Source organism: Solea solea, chromosome 3, assembly GCF_958295425.1.
Source record: "Solea solea chromosome 3, fSolSol10.1, whole genome shotgun sequence".
Classification (NCBI taxonomy): domain Eukaryota; kingdom Metazoa; phylum Chordata; class Actinopteri; order Pleuronectiformes; family Soleidae; genus Solea; species Solea solea.
The window spans coordinates 9,141,279-9,158,829 of record NC_081136.1 but is presented as its reverse complement, the minus strand read 5'-3'; the positions used below and the strand labels follow the sequence as shown (position 1 = coordinate 9,158,829).

Here is a 17,551-nt window from a genome sequence, read left to right as displayed (position 1 = left end):
GAGGAGGACAGGCAGGGGAGGGGAGGGAACAAACAAGGGAAAGCAAATAAAAAGGTATAGGACAGCAGAGAGAAGCACAGTCATCACAGAAACCTAGTTCTCCATGCTTGGTGATGAAGCGAAAACTCACAGGTCATTGGTGAACCACATTGGCGAAGTTTACTGCGACAGCCAGCCAGGAAATGCTATTAACTCTGAGTTTCCTTCTTTCTTTTTTTTCCTCTGCACTGTGACAGTTACTGCCCTTAGCGGTGTGTTCTTGGGAGTGTACATTGCATCATTTAATAGAGGTTCGCTAAAGAGGAAAAAAGCTTTCCCGGCTAACAAGGCTGGAAAGTGCATGCTAACTGTCAGCAAGCTCGTTAACTCCGCTCAGAACAATGCACCCACTCCGGTCTGTTCCAATCCATAGACTGGATCAGAAGAGTTGATGTTGTCTTCCAGTTTTTCCACGGCGAGTCTAACCAGGAGGTAACATTTCATTCAATAGCCACCAGGGGGTAAAGATAGAGTAGGAGATAGGAGATAGGAGTAGATAATGGTTTTAATTACTAGTTTTGTGTCTCTCTGATGCTCCCATTTAGAGTACAACAAGATAAAGTAGGCTACCACACATATGACTGGACGCAATGTGATTGACAGTTGAGGCCTGGTTGCAGGTGATGTCTGTGAATTTCAGATTTGTCAATCTCAAGGCTTCAAAGTAAAAGTTTTCTAAGCAACCAAAACATGTCCAAGATAAGATAAGATCAAAACCTGAAAAAGAAATCTGGTTTTGTGTTGATCCCCCCCCCCCCCCCCCCCCACTCCTCACTACACAAAGAAAACTGTATACCTAGTTTTCCTTAAAAATGCACCAGTAGGGAAACATTAGCTAGTGATTTAGTATAGTATGACCTACTATTCCGTTGGACTCATTGTAAACCAATTTGTGCAACACGGTTGATTAAATATGCAAACTCTTAACATTACTGTAACTAAGAAATGACACGTGCGGCAGCTTTTGGTTCCATCCCCTAAAACTGCATGTGAATATTCATATTTTTGCCTCCTTTCCTCCCCATCAGTGATTGCCAGTAGTGGGTCACCATAGTGGAGCTGTGTGGGTTTCTCCTCCCACAGCAAATCCACAAAGTCATCCAGCAGAGTAAAGTTTTACTTTGCTCAACTTTCCCCTGTTAACAGCAGAGATTTTAGCCAGAACCGGTCCTGGGTGTCGGCCCAATTATGTCTGCCTGCCTCTGTCAGATTGTTTATACCTGGCTGAACATGTGTGTGTGTTTGTGTGGATGTGGAGAGTGTGTCCACAGCTTCATTGTGTGTGTGTGTGTGTGTGTGTGTGTGTGTGTGTGTGCCTAAACTAAATTTTACAACACTACCCCTGCACCCCCCCCCAAACCCAATCCCCACTCCTCCTGCCTCCCTCACCACTACCGTCCATCTCTCTACCCGGAGGCTTTTCCAGAACACACGACTGATAAAGTGGGCCAGGTCCACGGCTGAGCGCTATTTTTATCGGAAAGCAATTTTCAGGAGGTGCCCACAGGTAAGTGGGTCCCAGTGCACGAGACAATAGAGCCACGACAAGGAATTTCCCCTTACCATTAACCTCTGCCGAGCCACTCGCAAGCACAGCCACAGCCACAGCCACATGCAGCACAGACCTGGCAACCGTCAACCTTCTCCTTCACCCCGAGATTTACACCAAAACCTCCAAAACCCATTTGTTTCACCTTAAATCACTGAGACAGAATTAATACTGTTTATAGCTGATCACAAGTGAGTGCTCTGGTTCTCGGTCGGTGTGTTTGATTCAGATTTGTGGGCAGTTGGTGGAGAATACAGAGGGAGGAGTCAAGGTAGGTGCAGAGGTGAAGCCAACAAGGGAATAATGAGGAGGAGGTGTGTCACACACACACACACACACACACACACATGCAGCTCTATCAGTTTACTACAATGATTCTTCTTCTTCTCTGTGTGTGTTGTTATCACAAAGTAAGTTAAACTCATTTGTATATTTAGCGAAACACTGCAAAGTGAGTTTTTTTATAGGTCACTCAGTAAGTGGAACAATGAGGACGGCTTGTTAATTGTTTTGGTTTTTTTTTTTTTTGCCCCAAATTAAAGTCCTTGCATCATGTGAAAGACGGAGGGTGAACAAAATACCATGAATAAATAAGCCGTGCAAACCAGAGCTACACCTTCTCAATACGAATTTAAATCTTAATCTTGACCAGGTTTTGGTTCCATGACTTTTGTTCCAAAATAGAACTGTTTGTCAATTATTTCCTCACGTGTTTATCATGGAAAATTTAGGAATATTTTAACAGTAAGATTCTTTTTTTTTTTTTGGGCCACTGCAATACTAAGCTGAAAGTGTCAAACATTAAGATGTTAAAATTCAAACCAGAACATTTGACAAACAGCGCCTCCCTGACGACACAAAGCGACATTAGCATTCACTTGACTGTTTCTGGGATTAATGGGGAGTCTGCCATTCATTTAGTTGTGCTTTCGTCGCCGCCAGCTCCTTTGGGAAATCTTTCTCTGCTTAATTCTCCGCTATACATTCATTTGCTCGGCATTAACTTTGTCTGTTGTTGCATTAGGACTGAAAGTGAACAATTTTCCGCCGTTGTTATCGGGGATTTCACCGCTATTATTGGCTTGCAAGTCAATAATTCACAGCATAGACATGTGGTATTGCATTGTGCCACTTCCAAACCAACACACCCAGACACACCTGATAGGTGCCAAACTGGCAATTAGTCAGCCACCTCAACCCACACACACACACACACACACACACGCACACATCCTCTTTCCTCCATCTCCTGTCCCCTGACCTTCCTCATCCACCCACTAAATCAGAAACTGCTTGTCTCTTTTTGTTTGAGTCAGCAGTCTTGTTTCCTTACCTCTGCTATCCTTCCTGAGTCTTTCACACACACTTAAATCCTCCTATCACTTTCTCACACACACACACTCACACACACTAGGAGAGAAAGACAGAGGTTTGCCCGCACGTCCTCTTGTGCAGCAACAAAAGCAGCCACATTCCCTTTTGGAAGGAAATGAGAAGAAATATAAGAGATGGAGGAGAGAGAACACGGTGAACAAAACCAGGAGATGAAAGAGGAGAAAAGAGGGGAGATGAAGGAGGTAGTGTAGAGGTGACAAAGGTTATCTCTGGCTCCCTTTGGAAAATCCCCAAATGCACAGCGAGGGTCTGACAGAGTCAAGGTGAGAAGCAGAGAACAACCGTCCCTCCCCCTTTGCTTCTTCCCCTTTGGACTCTCTCCAGCTGTTCTCATTACACCGTGTGTGTGTGTGTGTGTGTGTGGGTTTCATCTCCTCTCATTTGTCCGTGTGCATCTGTGTCAGAGGTTTATTTCATGCCTAAATCTTGTTTACTCATCCTCTTGTGCAGCCAGACAACATGAAGGTGTGTTTACACATGTGTGTGTGTGTGTTCCAGATAATACATTTAGATTTAAATTTAAGCATTGACATGACATAGATGGTTACATGTCTAAGGTAAATACGTGCGTGTTAAGGATGAGGTTAGGGATAGATTAAGGTGCAGGAAATTAATGTAAATCAATGCAAGGTCTTCAAAGGCCTGGAAATCAGGAGTGTGTGTGTGTGTGTGTGTGTGTACATGTCTTTAGTACATAGGCTTTGTTGACCAATTGTCGAGCAAACCTATCTTTGTGAGGACATTTTGGCGGTGCCACACAACTTTAACAGACTTTTTGAGGACTGGGAGAAAGACAGAAATGATGAGATGAGTTAAGTTAAGTCAGGGCATTGTGGTGATAGTTGTATCATTTAAAATCGTTTTCTCGATGAGTAAGAGGACACTCTCTGTGAGGTATTAAACTAAAACAGCTTCTGACCTTGAGAACAGATTAAAGTTCGTGTGGAAGCCGTTCCTCTATCGCAGTGTCACATTTATTTTCCCCTGAGTATAATTTTAACATGCTGCAATCAATGTTTTGACCGTAACGAGGGTTTGTGACATGCAGGCGGTGTTTGAGAGTCACTGTTGATGAACTTATGGTCAAAGACATGATCACTTTTCTCCTCTCAGCGTTACACGTTGCACTTTCAGCTTGTTGTTTTGGTTCTTGCTCTCTGCTTTTGAATCAAGAACCTCAAGATCTGGTGGCGGAATAGAAATCCTCTCTCCCTTCTGTGTGATTAGCGTAAAGGTTGTGGTAACGCACTGTACCAGTAATGCAGGAAAGGAAGAGTTAATAAATACTAAATTCTTGGGTGTGCAAAAAGTGTTTTTATAAGCGCTGTAAAGATCATTTTGTTTTAATGTGAGACCGTGACGGTTCGTCTTGGTGAAATACCTCAAAAACTTTCAATCCCGAGTTTTCTCTGTGGCTTTGTCACTCAGTCTGACACAGAGCGACAGTGAATGTGACGTGGAAAAACATTTCTAACAACACTGCTTACCGGCTGTAACACAAACCACAAACCATCCTGCTCTCCTCAGAGACTGAGAAGACAATTTACTGCTCACGCTCTAATGTGGGGTTTGAGAAAGTTGCCTGAATGACAGCGATTGCTTCTTTTCACTTGACGGTCGAAAAGACAAAGAATGTAACCCCAACCAATCCGGAGTTTTCGTGCAGTCGTTTCTCGGCACTACACCGGAACGCTGAGTGATGGCTTAGACGCTGGATTTTCATCGCTGATGATAACACTGCAGAGAATGCCAGTGGGACAACACGTCGTCAATGATAATCACTCCTTTCTTTAGATAATTATTTTTGCAAGCTCCTGTGATGCTTCCTCAGCTGTTTGTCCTCAATTAAAGTTGTTTTCTTGCTCATTTGCACAGATCGTAATCAGCTCCTGTGGTAAACACCGTTTTGTCAGGCTCACCTTGTTCTGTGCACCTTCAGGTAAATAAAAACCTCCCCGTTGTTGTTTTGACGTTCTGATTTCAACTTAGAGCACAGCTTTATTGGGGCAGAAGGCGACACTCATAAGAATTCTCCGCTTGTGCTCATTATTAAGTGTCACAAACTCAAGCTACATCTTGCCCAGATGATGGCTTTTCGGGAGAAAGAAAACATTTCTGGATTCATGATGAGTCCAATATATTTTTATAACCCCGGCAATCCCCTTAAATGTTTCCCCCTGCAGGATGTTTTTATGACAGTTTCTGTTTTATTAGACTGTGAAGAGACAGAAGCGGGAGAAGAGAGTGAGGAGGAGCTGACGTTGTGATGTGACAGACGGACGGACTGATGTGGAGTTTTCGCACTTCAACTCCTGCCGTCATAAAACAGGCAAACGCCCGTGTACACTCTTATTAGCACCGTGGCGATTTAGATGAACGATTTCATTAAATACTTTATTGTTTAAAGCCGCATCGATGGACTACCTGCTTAAATCACTGTGTTGTCAGGTGAACACAGGTCAGACCTGCAGCTAAAAACCTGACAGATGGCAGCCTGTAACCCTGTTATTATAAATAATTCAATTATTCATGTCTTGTAATGATGTGGCACCGTCATATGAAAGGCAAGATGGATGCTTTTTGAGCAGGGGTTCTAAAATTGACGGACTATGGCAGTGTGACCTTGGTTACGGTATGTATCGCTTTGTATTTAGAATAATGTATGATGCCCTTTTTCAGTTGCACACATTTACAAATTAAGTTTATTATATCTTCTTATAGGCTTTTAAATGTAATAGTTCTGTGCATTGCATATTATAGAACATATGAAATAGCTTATATCTTGACTAGTAAACTGATCTATATGTGTACATAAATAGTAAGGGTGATTATTTTAATGTGAATTTATGTTTTATTTACATCCCCTATGTTTTTGGTTCCTACCTGCCTGAGTTGTCAGGTGGGAGCGGTTTCACGGACGGAATGTGTGCGTGTTGTGCGATAAAAGTAGAACGTTGGAGTTACCAGTGTAATGTTTTTTCAATGTCCACTCTGCTACTCTGTACTTATAAATGGTATAAATATGAATATGTATTATTGATATGTAATAAAAGGTTTGATGTGTTTATGAACTGCAAAACACAACAGGTTTGTCTAAGTTTACCCAGAGTTCCCCCTCACTTTAAATACTACACTACAAGATTACTGCAGTCCCTCTTTTCCACTTCATTCTTACTCTTGAATTAAACTTGACTGAAGTCACGTGACCCTCTGTAATGATCAGGTGTCGACGCTGACACGTGGAAATGCTGCGAATCATTTACGAGAATCCAGCACAACCGTCATACACACACACACACACACAGGTGACCTAACAACACTATGAAATACATTTGTCCTCTGGGACGTGGTCGATAAGTGTCTCTGGATTCGAAGCCCCCTGGATTAACCTTTAGTTGCCCAATCGCAACTTGTAAGTCGCTCTAAGTTCTTCACACTCGGTTGCGTTGCCGCGTCGCTCGTCCAATCAAGGTCTAATCCCGTTTTTTTTACTGCCCTAATGCCTATTGACTTTTCAAAGAGGTCTTACATAGACTCAATCCCCCCAGCTGAGTGCATGGGAGGCTCAGTGGTTAATGACGGCCATGTCCCTGTGAGAGAAGTTGAATAATGTCTTTAGGTGTCAATGGATGGAAAATGAGACGACGGCGTGAGCGCGTGTCATTGTGGGACATGTAATCCCGCTGTACCGTCCCAAAGGCTTCCTCTGCTTTATATTTGCCCCCATTTTTTCTATCCCTCGTTTCATTTTGTCCTCTCTTTCCCCCCCCGCCAATCCTTCTTTTTCCTTCCACCCCTCGTGCTCTTCTTCTGTCTGTGACTGATGAGGGAGACAGCCACTCCATCAGTCACTGTTGGTGTGTGTGTGTGTGTGTGTGTGTGTGTGTGAGTGTGTGTCATCTGGTGCCCAGTGGCCTCCCACTGATATAAGAGGGATCTGTCATGTCTCTCTGTCACAACAGCAGACATGCATGAGTGGATGTACACACACACACACACACACACACACACACACACACTGTAGCTTGCTTTAACTGTAAACAGGAGGTTTACAGTTAGTAACCTAAGAGTTAATCAAACAGTGTAATGCGAGCGTACTACTCTTATTTTCTGAACTACATTATTGTTAAATGATTTCTGGTCTTATATGCTTTGATTAGTGAGTTTTTCTTCTGTTGTTGTTGTTTTTAGTGTCTTTTTGTCCATATTATATTTGGTTCCGATCCGAGAAACGAACAAAACAACAGCTCCCATGATCCCGCAGTACTGAAATAAGTCATTGTCTGCATTAGTGGCTGTTGGACACGAACACTTTCAACATGATCAACACGATCCTCTAGGTAAAGCTGAGTTTTATGGATTTGTGAGTGGATACAAGTTCATTTTGGAGCAGCAGCAGCAGTGACAGTGAGGCTGATGACTGCCGGTGTGTTTGTAGCAGCCCCTGCTGAACACAAAAGGAACTGCATGTCTGGTTATGAAGAGCTGTTGGTCTTTCGGATGAAGGGAGTGAGGGCGATTTGACTCAGCCGACCGGTGACTTTTATTGTCTTCATTAGCTGGAGGCTCAACACACGAGTGAGCGGCTTGAGAGTCAGTGGTCAGAGTGACATCAGAACATGTGCATGTGTTTCCTTTCCTGTGCGTCTGCTCGGGGGGGGGGGGGAATTATGTGCATGCACAGACGAGTGCTTCACACTGCGTCGGCCTATAAAGCAGCGATGCTGACTGTGCCTCTGTGACTGCAAAGTGGCGTCAGGCCAAAAACAGCGTTTCGTTTTGTGATCATTTCTGATGGAAGGAAAAGTATAAGTCCCTCACATCCCGAGCACAACACAAACAAGCACATGATCCTGTTTCTGTGCAGTGCTGTGTGAAGAGGTGAGCATACTAATGCATGCACGCAAGCTGCACGCAAGTGTTCCTGTGTTGCTGTTGGGGATTGAGTCGGTGTAGCAACATTACAATAAATCAGATGGTATGAAATATTAAAGGTGTGTCTTACAGGATTTGTTTGTTTATGATTATTGGTGGAAATGCATGTTCTGGTATATAATAACAAAATACACCATATTTTTCCAGTGAAATGTGTTCATCTCCAAAATATGGTATACACTGGCTATACCTAAACAACAAAATGATAGTTTATGTAACTGTTGTCTTGTTCTCTGACACAAAAAAAATCAGATTTATACCACTTAATCAAAAAGCCTCCATTTGCACAAGGTGGTCCGTGGATTGGTAATGGTACGGCCTCCACACACACACACTTCTCAGATGGTTAGACACAGTTTAATTTATGTAATTAAGCAATGGAGGAACTTCAAGCATGGCTGTCTGGGGTAGCGATACCTGGTGATCAGGCTTTACAAGACTTTCTATTCAGTCTGAACACACACTTGGAGAGAAAGAGAGAAAGAGAGAAAGAGAGAAAGAAAAGATGAGACCAAAGCAGACTGCAGTGCAAACACAGTCGATGAGAGCAATCTGATTACACCGTCCAAGACGATCCAGACCTTTGGATTTCCCCCCCGTGATATTAGAGCAAAGTAATAGGTGAGCAAGGAAATGAATGGCTGCCTAAGTGAATGGATGTGTAATTAAAGAACGGTGTGATGCGGTCAATGTAATTAGCTTGTTTATGTGCGGTACAATGGATATAGGCAGATGTAAAGGACCCGTGGCTGTGGTGGCAGATGGGGGGAGAAAAGAGATAGAAGGTGAGGAGTTGGAGGAAAGAGGAGGAGGAGGAGGAGGAGGGAAAGAGAAAGCAAACTCCTTATTCAGGCCTTTTCTGCTCACCTGTCATATCAAGGCTCCAAATCAATCCTGCAAATTGGTTTGTTCCTTGACAAGGTTACCAAATGACGGAGGGATGGAGGGAATGAAGTGGAGGAGAGGCAGAATATGAGATAGAGAGGGAATATGTGAGCGCTGTAACGAGAGAGAGATGGGGGGGGGGGGGGGGGGGGGGGGCACGGGTGGAGTGTCCTGATGTTGACATATTGTCTAATGCGGACCTATGTGTGTGTGAGTGTGTGTGTGTCTGAGAGTATGTTTGCACGAGCTGAAGGCCAACAGCGAGGTCGTTAAACTATGGAGAAGGTGAAGGATTCCGGTTGATTGTTGTTCGTTACAGGTAAACTAAACCAGCTGAGTTATGGCGTCCCAACTCAGGAACAACTCTGTCCATATGGTAAATTGGTGTGTGTGTGTGTGTGCACTTTGTGCCACAGCTGCTCTTGTAACCCTGTCACAATGAAATGTGGGGCCCATTCCCTGCCATTCCCAGCTGAGCCCTATAGAAAGTGAAGAGTAAATATATATATAAATAAATAAATGAATAAAAGGACAAATAACATAAAGGTCTTACTGTACTGCTCCGTCCTGATGTGGGTGCCGTTTTCTTTTGTGTGTGTGTGTGTGTTTCAGGAGCACTTCACGCCGGAGTGTAAGTTCAAGGAGTGCGTCTTTGAGAACTACTACGTGACCTACTCGTCCATCCTGTACAGGCAGACCCAGTCCGGGCGGGCGTGGTACATCGGCATCAACCGGGACGGACAGGTCATGAAGGGGAACCGCGTCAAGAAAACCAAGGGAGCTGCTCACTTCCTGCCCAAACTCATTGAAGGTACAACACAGTTCCTGTCTCAGCAGCTACCAAACACAGAGAAACAGTGGTGTTGGTCTGTGCATCCGGGAGCCTTTTCTCAAACCAAGCTCATCTTCTCCTCATGCACAGACGAAACAACTCAAAATGCAGGATCCTCTCTATTATTACCATGGTCACAACACAAGGGTTCGAATCAGCCACTCTTTGGCGAGCTAATTGCCAAAGTACCACTTAGTGGAAACAGAGCAGCTGATACTCATTATACTTTTCTTGAAAACAACTCGAGCACAACACTCAAGCATCTGCTACTGTTGATTATTATGCATTTACTGTAATAGGTCATTTTGTGAGAGGCCCCGTGGAAAAAAATATCAACTTTTTGGTACAAACCCACGTAAAGTGTGCAATTTAACTTCGGAGGTCACGCTGGTCTCTTGGTTTATAATTAAAGTGTCATGTACCGTTGACTCGCAGTATTTGCATGGTAACAGCAATCCACACAGGGTTTACGTACAAGCGTCTGTTCATGAATTTGTGGTTCAGGTGTCACACACTTTGTTTGTTTGTGAAACAATATGTATATATATATCTATATATATATAGATATATATATATAAATATACATATAGATATATATGTATATACATATATATTTATATATATATACATATATATAGAAACATCAGTTGTTTTATAGAATAGTTGTTTCAGATCATCCTAAAAAGAGTTTACAATTTGTAAACTGACATTTACATGACACTGCATTACATTACATAAACGTGTTTATTTGGGGCAAACACTTAAACTTATACTGAAAATGATATCCTTCCACTTGTGTTTTATTTATTGACATTACCTTTTGATCTTAGTGTTTACTGGGGTTGGAGAAAATAATGTGATTACTTAATGGAATATCAATTCATTTTAACAATACATATTTAGTTCTGTTTTTTTTTTTTTACACCTAACACTTCAAAAAAAAAGATCAGTCATGCTACAAAAGCTTAGTGAGTTAATTGAAGTTTGGGAGCATGAGGGCACTTTGCAGCCTGCGCATAAACACACTATCAGTTCTAAATAAACAACTGCCTTGCTCAGTCTCACTCCCATTAATCAGAGAGAAAGATTAAAAACGACACCGAGGTGCACCTCCAGTGTCAGAGCGTTCATTAATAATGGATAAAATTGTCTTCATATGTAATTAAAAAGAACAGAGCGTCACAAAGCAGACATGATGAGAATGAAGGTCCGCACACAATGAATACACTTAGCCTCGCACAGCAGCTGGTGCAATAAATCGGTGATTAATTCAACTTCAGGCAGACAGAACCTTTAAAAAAAAACCTCTCCAAAGCATAATAATAACCTAACCTTAACCACAACCCGTCATATTGTCATGCTTAAGTTTACTGCATTATGTTTTATATTTAGTGTGCTCTTCATAAACGTGTTATAGCAGCTCTCCGGCCTTGTTTGGAAGCTGCAATCTGGTGTAAAGACACCTTTTTCCTTTTACAGTTTTTGATCACGCAGTTTCACTGTCTATTTAAAACCAACTTAAATGACAGATAAACGTGTCAACAGTATTATTGTTATGCTTCGTTTACCTGAGTTTACATCTGTTTCAAGTTGTTTTTAGTTTTGTTCGACTGAAATCCATAAAACCACTTCTAAATTCTATAATAATGGCCGTATTTAACTCAGTGTAAACCTCTCCCTCCTCAGTGGCCATGTACAGGGAGCCCTCTCTACACGATGTTGCCGAGCAGAGCCCTCCAAGGAAAACGCCCAAGACCTCCAGTGACACACCCGTGCATCACAATGGCAAGAAGGACCCTCAATCCAAAACCAAAACTTCAACCTCCTAGCGCTCAGAGACATAGGAGGTGGGGGGGGGGGGGGGGGGGGTGACGACACATGGCACCAGCTAAAACTTGAATTGGGTTGTTAGTGCAAGAACCGACCCCCCTCCCAACCCTCCTGATGCCTGCAACACTGACTCCCAGAGAACTCTGCAGTACCACAATGTGCTGGTGTGAAGCTGAAGAACATAGGAGCAGATCTGGGCAGAGTGGAGCTGACCAATGGGAAGCCCTCTTTTTTTTTTTTTTTTTTTTTTTAACCTTCACAGATGCCCATCCACACACCAGCCCTCCACCTTCTTATTATAGTAACCTCTGTGATTATCCAAGCCTGGGATGTAAAAGCAATAACTCCACACTGTAAACGCATGTCACCCTCAGAGTGTTGAACTCTCCGCGAGGAAAAAGCCCACAGGTGTGTTCAGCGACATCCCTCCTCCTGTCAACCAAATATCCATGTGACGTCGCAGTGGTCCCGGCAACAGCGGTCCAAGCTGCGGCGCATCATTTCAAAAACGGGTCGTGTTCTTACCTCCCCGTGGGTCTCCATGCTAACGTTAGCCTGTAATGCAGAGACCCTCGCAGACTTTTGTTCTGCAGCCATCTGCCCGGTTCACGTCTTCTGTGTGTGTGTCAGCGACTTTGTGAGTCGACCTGGATACCCTGTGTGCGAGTGTGTGTGTGTGTGTGTGTGTTTGTGAGTGTATGTGTGTTCACCTTTGGCACGACTTAGTTTGGGACATGGACTCAATTTTCCACTCGGCAGAACAACGAACCCCCCCCCCCCACCCCAATCCTCTGTTAACACATACTTACGCAAATCAACGCAACTTGACACAATAAGTTGCAATGCACACCTGCAAATGTACATGCACACACAACATGGTGGTTTTTTAAGTATCCCACAAACGCCTGAAGCCCACATGGTGTGTATGCGGTCCCACTGTGCGCTTGTTTCATATTCAAAGTCACACGTGTGCACAGATTCTGCAGACTGACGGCTCCGAATATTCCGCACGCCGTCTTATAATCACGCAATCTCTCCTTTTTTAACGAGGCACTTCACACACGTTGAATTTGTTCCTCTTTCCTCGCTGAAAGGCTGATGCAACGCGATAGTTGCTTTGCTCTCCCTCTTTTCCAAATCCATATTTTGAAATAGATCTGCTGCCTGTGATGCTCCAAAACATCGGCATGCCAGCTTAAAAAAAAAAAAAAATAAATAAATAACCCTTACGTGTTGTGCTTGTGACCTCAGATTAGCCAGCCAGCTGCAAAACATTCAAAAATGATTTAAGAACGGTTGTGAAGCAGCTGTGTCAACAAAACAAAAAGAATCTTTGAAAAAAAAAGAAGCAGCCATTCGTGTACAAAATTGTAAATCGTCTCAATGTGTTCCCCCAAATTAGTAAAAAAATCAGCAATTATTTATGATTCAGCTGTGTTTTTCCCCCTTTTCCCAAATTTGTAGCAACTACTTTTTAATGAATTCTATTAAATAAAAAAAAGGTCGCAGATCTTTATTCGACAAAATGGCCCTGTCAGATCACGAGAGAGGAATTTGAAAAACATGACAAAACTTTGTAAAAAAAAAAAAACAATCGCAAGAACCATTTTCTTTCAAGCTTTATTTTTATGATTTATTTTGAACACATTATGCAACTCTCATTCTGCATAATCAGTGCTGCAACACCTTGATGCGCCGCAATAATTTGCTTTCTAATGCTTTAATGCTCTATAAAGACACACATTATGGGTGTATTTGTATTCCTTACTAACCTTGGGCTTTAATATCATTTTAATCCTGAGGCTGAGATCAACTCTTACGGTCCATTCAAACCTAAGGTTTTTCTTTTTTTTTTTTAGTTCAAACAAGGTTGACGTGAAAACACCCATGAGGGCAACATTCATATTTTAGTTTGATCATATTTTCTCTCTTTTTTTACTCCTCCTGTTGACAAAAACAAGCAGAAAATCTGAAAGTTAATATTTCACACTTCAACCTCCGCCGTCCCCGTTGTGCATGTTTCCATTTGTTCTCTCCATTCAGCGGGGAAAGCAATCGTTTTTCATATCAAACTTTCATGGTGCAATATGCCAGGCAGGGTAATTGTTTCTGCCTAATGTTTATGTATTGTTGGAAGTGAGGGAGTCCCGTGTGTCAGCGCGGCCAGATTGATGATCAAAGGAGGTTTGGAGCGAGGGAACAGAATGCACAAAACAGGGAGGACAAAAAAAGCATTTTAAAGGGGGTAAATTTGGGATGATGAGCAGAGCAAAAAAGAGATTTAGGATGGAATTATGGTAATGGGAACACACACATTTCCTCCCGTGCATAATCTCCCCCACACCCCTGTAACCTGTGGTTGTAAATAATCATAGCTGATAACCAGGGCAGGATGGAGGAGGCGAGCTTGTGGGCCGCAAAGTAATCTGCTACCTGAGATGATGAAACAAACTTTACCTCTTATTCCCCCGAGGAGAAACAAATTATCGGAGGGAGACGGAGAAGGCGGTGTAGAGCGATCACGGAGGACGGAGAGGGGGAGGGAGGGGGGGTGTACTTGAGATAAAAATGTAGAAAAGCAACTTGCAGTTTGAGTGAATTGCAAACCGCCCGAGATTTACTCCCATTGTGTTACAGAACCGCTCATAACAAGTCAGTGTTTAAACCTGGCGCTCACACCAAAGGCCTTAATTAAGCTGTTAAATAGACCTTCAGGACGGTGTGTGTTTGCCCAGTCACTCCCCCCCATGGATCGCTCTACCCAGAACACAATGTTTGACTATTACTCGCAGAGTAATTACATAAATGTTTAATTCAATGTCCCTGCTGGAGGAGAATAAAGTGGACTGATGCCGTATATGCAGACGACTGTATATTTTAAAGGGCTTTAGATATCTGTGTTGCAATATTTCCCTCATGTCCGCGTTGTATTTGTTGTTGTTTCTTTTTAAAGATTTAAGTCACTCAACGTGTTTAAGGAGAGTCAAGGGCTAAGATAGTGAATGTTGAGTAGAGATTATATATATATATATATATATAAAAAAAAGGTGTGTGTGCTTTTATTTCAATGATTTTCATATTGGAGACTCCGACTGTGATCAGTGCTTCATGCATAAAGGAGGCGGAGAGGGGGGACTAGAGGTAAGATAAGATAGATGTAAGATAAGGCGTGGTTGAATAAAGGATGTAAAGGTGCATTCAAGTGAGCATTGGTGAGGCAGAGAACGAATGAAAGAAAAGTTAAAAAAAATATATCTAAACCTCTGGTATTGACTCTCTGCAAGTGTTGATGAAACCACAACCGTGGCTGGATTTTTTTTTTTAATGCATATTATGCCTGCAGAGATGCAAAAAAAAAAACAACACATTCAATCATAGTCGTCTTATAACCTGCCTCAAATACCGAGTTGTAATTATTTTTCAGTATCTTTGAAGAAACAAGAGCCATGATTTTATAAAATACAAAGCCATCGCATGCTCTTTTCACTTCTCGTGCGATTCCAGGGGATCAGTTCAAGTCATCGCTGCCCGCTATTCTCGGTTCTTCTTGTTTTTAAGAGAGTTTTGTAGATTTAAGAAGAAGCAGCGTGATGAATGTGTTCATCAATCTGTTTGCAGAGTGATTGATTTTGGTTCCAGAACGTAGAAAGTCTTTTACTGTGTATAGTTCCAATGATCTGGCACACACACACACACACACACACACACACACGCACAAGCATGTGTGTTTTGTTGACGATGTGAAGTGTGAACTCAGCCTGTCTGCTCTCCAGCCTTCAGGCTCCACTACAAATAACTGTGTGTGTGTGTGAATTACAGGATGTAAAGTTTGCCATTTGTCTCCGTGGCCGTCTGTCCGCGCTCATGTTTGATTAGCGAAAAACCTTCCACTGTCACCGCGGCTGCAGTTTACTGCTTTTACTGATAAATGTCTCTGGATTCGCCTCGAAATGTTAAACATCGGGCCCTGTGGAGAAGTTGGCGTCACCGTTTCTCAAGCGTCTATGAGGGAATATGAGGCAGGTGTGACTGTGTGTGTATCAAAGAGCAAAGTATGATGTATGTCTGATTTAGCTGCATCCTTATCACATCCTTCCATCCTCACAACACACTCCTATCCCCCAGGGACTCCCCTTCCCTGACCATTTCTCCCAAGTTAGCCCCCCCCCCTCCCTTGCTTACTGAGCAAATTATAACTGCAGCGAGGGTCATGCCGGGTGGTGAAGGACCCGGGGAAGGAGAGAAAGCGAGAGTGAGAGGTTTATGTCACATACCGTAGGGAAGCTAACTCATGTCTCTTTGAAGTTCCACTTCCTCTCCAACATTTCATTTTTTTTTATTTTTTGCAAAATCCCTTTAACCTGGGGGGCGTATGTATGTGCATGTGTGTGTCTGTGTGTGTGTGTGTGTGTGTGTGTGTCAATAAATCACACAAACCAACTGCACTCGCTGGCTTTGTAATCGCCATGTAACTGTGACTGAATGTCAGTCTACGTCCATTACGTGTATCCAAGATGAGATGGGATGAAGAATAGGGAGAAAGGGAGAGGAAGGGAGTGCGAAAACAGAGCATAAATCAGAGGCCAAATCAATGAGGACGAGTCCTTGTGCAGAAAGCAATAAACTCCATTAACAAGGTGCAGCCACATTATCTGGGAGAGTGTGGAGGAATATTATTGATACAGAAATCAACTGTAAGTTTAGAGCTTTTATTTAAATGTTTGTTTTTTTTTTTTTCCACTTTCCCCTTTATGGAGCTCCATTTGCTGTTTTTGAGAGCGCGTGTGTGTGTGTGTGTGTGTGTATGTGTGTGCAAGTGTTACTTTGAGGTGGAGTCCCTTCACCACATCTGCAATGCAGCAGAAAACACAAAAAAAGAGAGGGAGGAAAAGAGAAAAGCTCACGTGCTCTGACAAAAGAGTGACGCCGTCCTCGGACGGATTCTCTCCCTCTCTTTCATTCTTCTCTCTCCTAAGCTGCTTCACAAAAAAAAACGTTGATGTTTTTTTTTTTTTAATTCTATGAATGTCAAATGCTGTGTTCGGCAGCGACTTCATAGATGAAAAATCCGGCCGTAGTTTTAAAGGCACATCCACGATGCCTGGACACATCTGCATTGCACACATCACCCTGCACCAAGCCAGCACAGATGTGGCTAACTGGGGTGACCTTTACGAACGCATCACGGAGGGACTTCACCCCTTGCAAGCTAATGCACCATCTGTGTTTTATTGGTGACTTTACACTGTAAACTATGCTAAAAACTGTACTTATTTTTCTTTTCTTTTTCAAGTGTACTTAATTTAAGAAGGTATGGATTGTGTATTTGGTGGAAGTACCGTGACTTGTTGTTGGGAAATCTAATTATCGGTATTCATTGAAATGGACCTTTTATGAATCCCTAGAAGTCTCGTCATGTGCGTCTGTTGATTTGATGTGTTCATTTTGATATTCAAATGCATATCGGTGTCTATGTTTCCTGTCACGTGATGTGGGATATCGAACAAAAAGAACGGATCGCAGAGTGCAGCAGGACAGATGGGCCTCAAACGTCTTCCTCCTGGTCCCCCCCCCTCCAAAAGACTCACCTGTCAATCAAAGACCGATTGACCAACCGACTGACCTCTGATCTCTTTAAGAGATTTAAATTGGCTCACCTGCAGCATGTGGACTGCTCATTCGTCGCCTGTCTCTCCCTTAAAACACACACAAACGCATCTTCTACCTGTGTGTGGTTATATGAACCTGTGATCAATCATTGAAGGACTTGATTTTTTTACTTTTGTTTTCTTTGTACTGCATGGACGATCCAAGTTATTGAAGATTTTAAGAAAATCACCATAATCGTCCTTGTCCTCCTGGTCTTCCAAATACTAAGAGTGCTTCAGTCTTCCAGCTATCAAAGCCACAATGACACTATTTTTGTATTCAAATGGGGCAAAAAAATTAAAAATATATCTATATATAAATATATATATAAATATATATACATGCAAATGTGGTTGGGGTGCAATAACTCCCCCTGCTGTTGGCAAGGTGGAACGACACCGCAACGAAACGCCATTTAAACCTTTGTTTGTGGATTG

General features: G+C 42.7%; 1 protein-coding gene across 1 annotated transcript in view; it reads left to right on the top strand.

Annotated features, from left to right (window-relative positions):
* Positions 1-11,493, top strand: part of fgf11a (fibroblast growth factor 11a) — a 63,460-nt gene extending 51,967 nt beyond the window's left edge. Inside the window, exons 5-6 of the mRNA XM_058626209.1 lie at positions 9,416-9,614; positions 11,322-11,493. Of these exons, the coding sequence (XP_058482192.1) occupies positions 9,416-9,614; positions 11,322-11,464 (342 nt within the window). The 3' untranslated portion in view covers positions 11,465-11,493. The remainder of the gene's footprint in view (positions 1-9,415; positions 9,615-11,321) is intronic.
* The last annotated feature ends 6,058 nt before the right edge of the window (positions 11,494-17,551 follow it).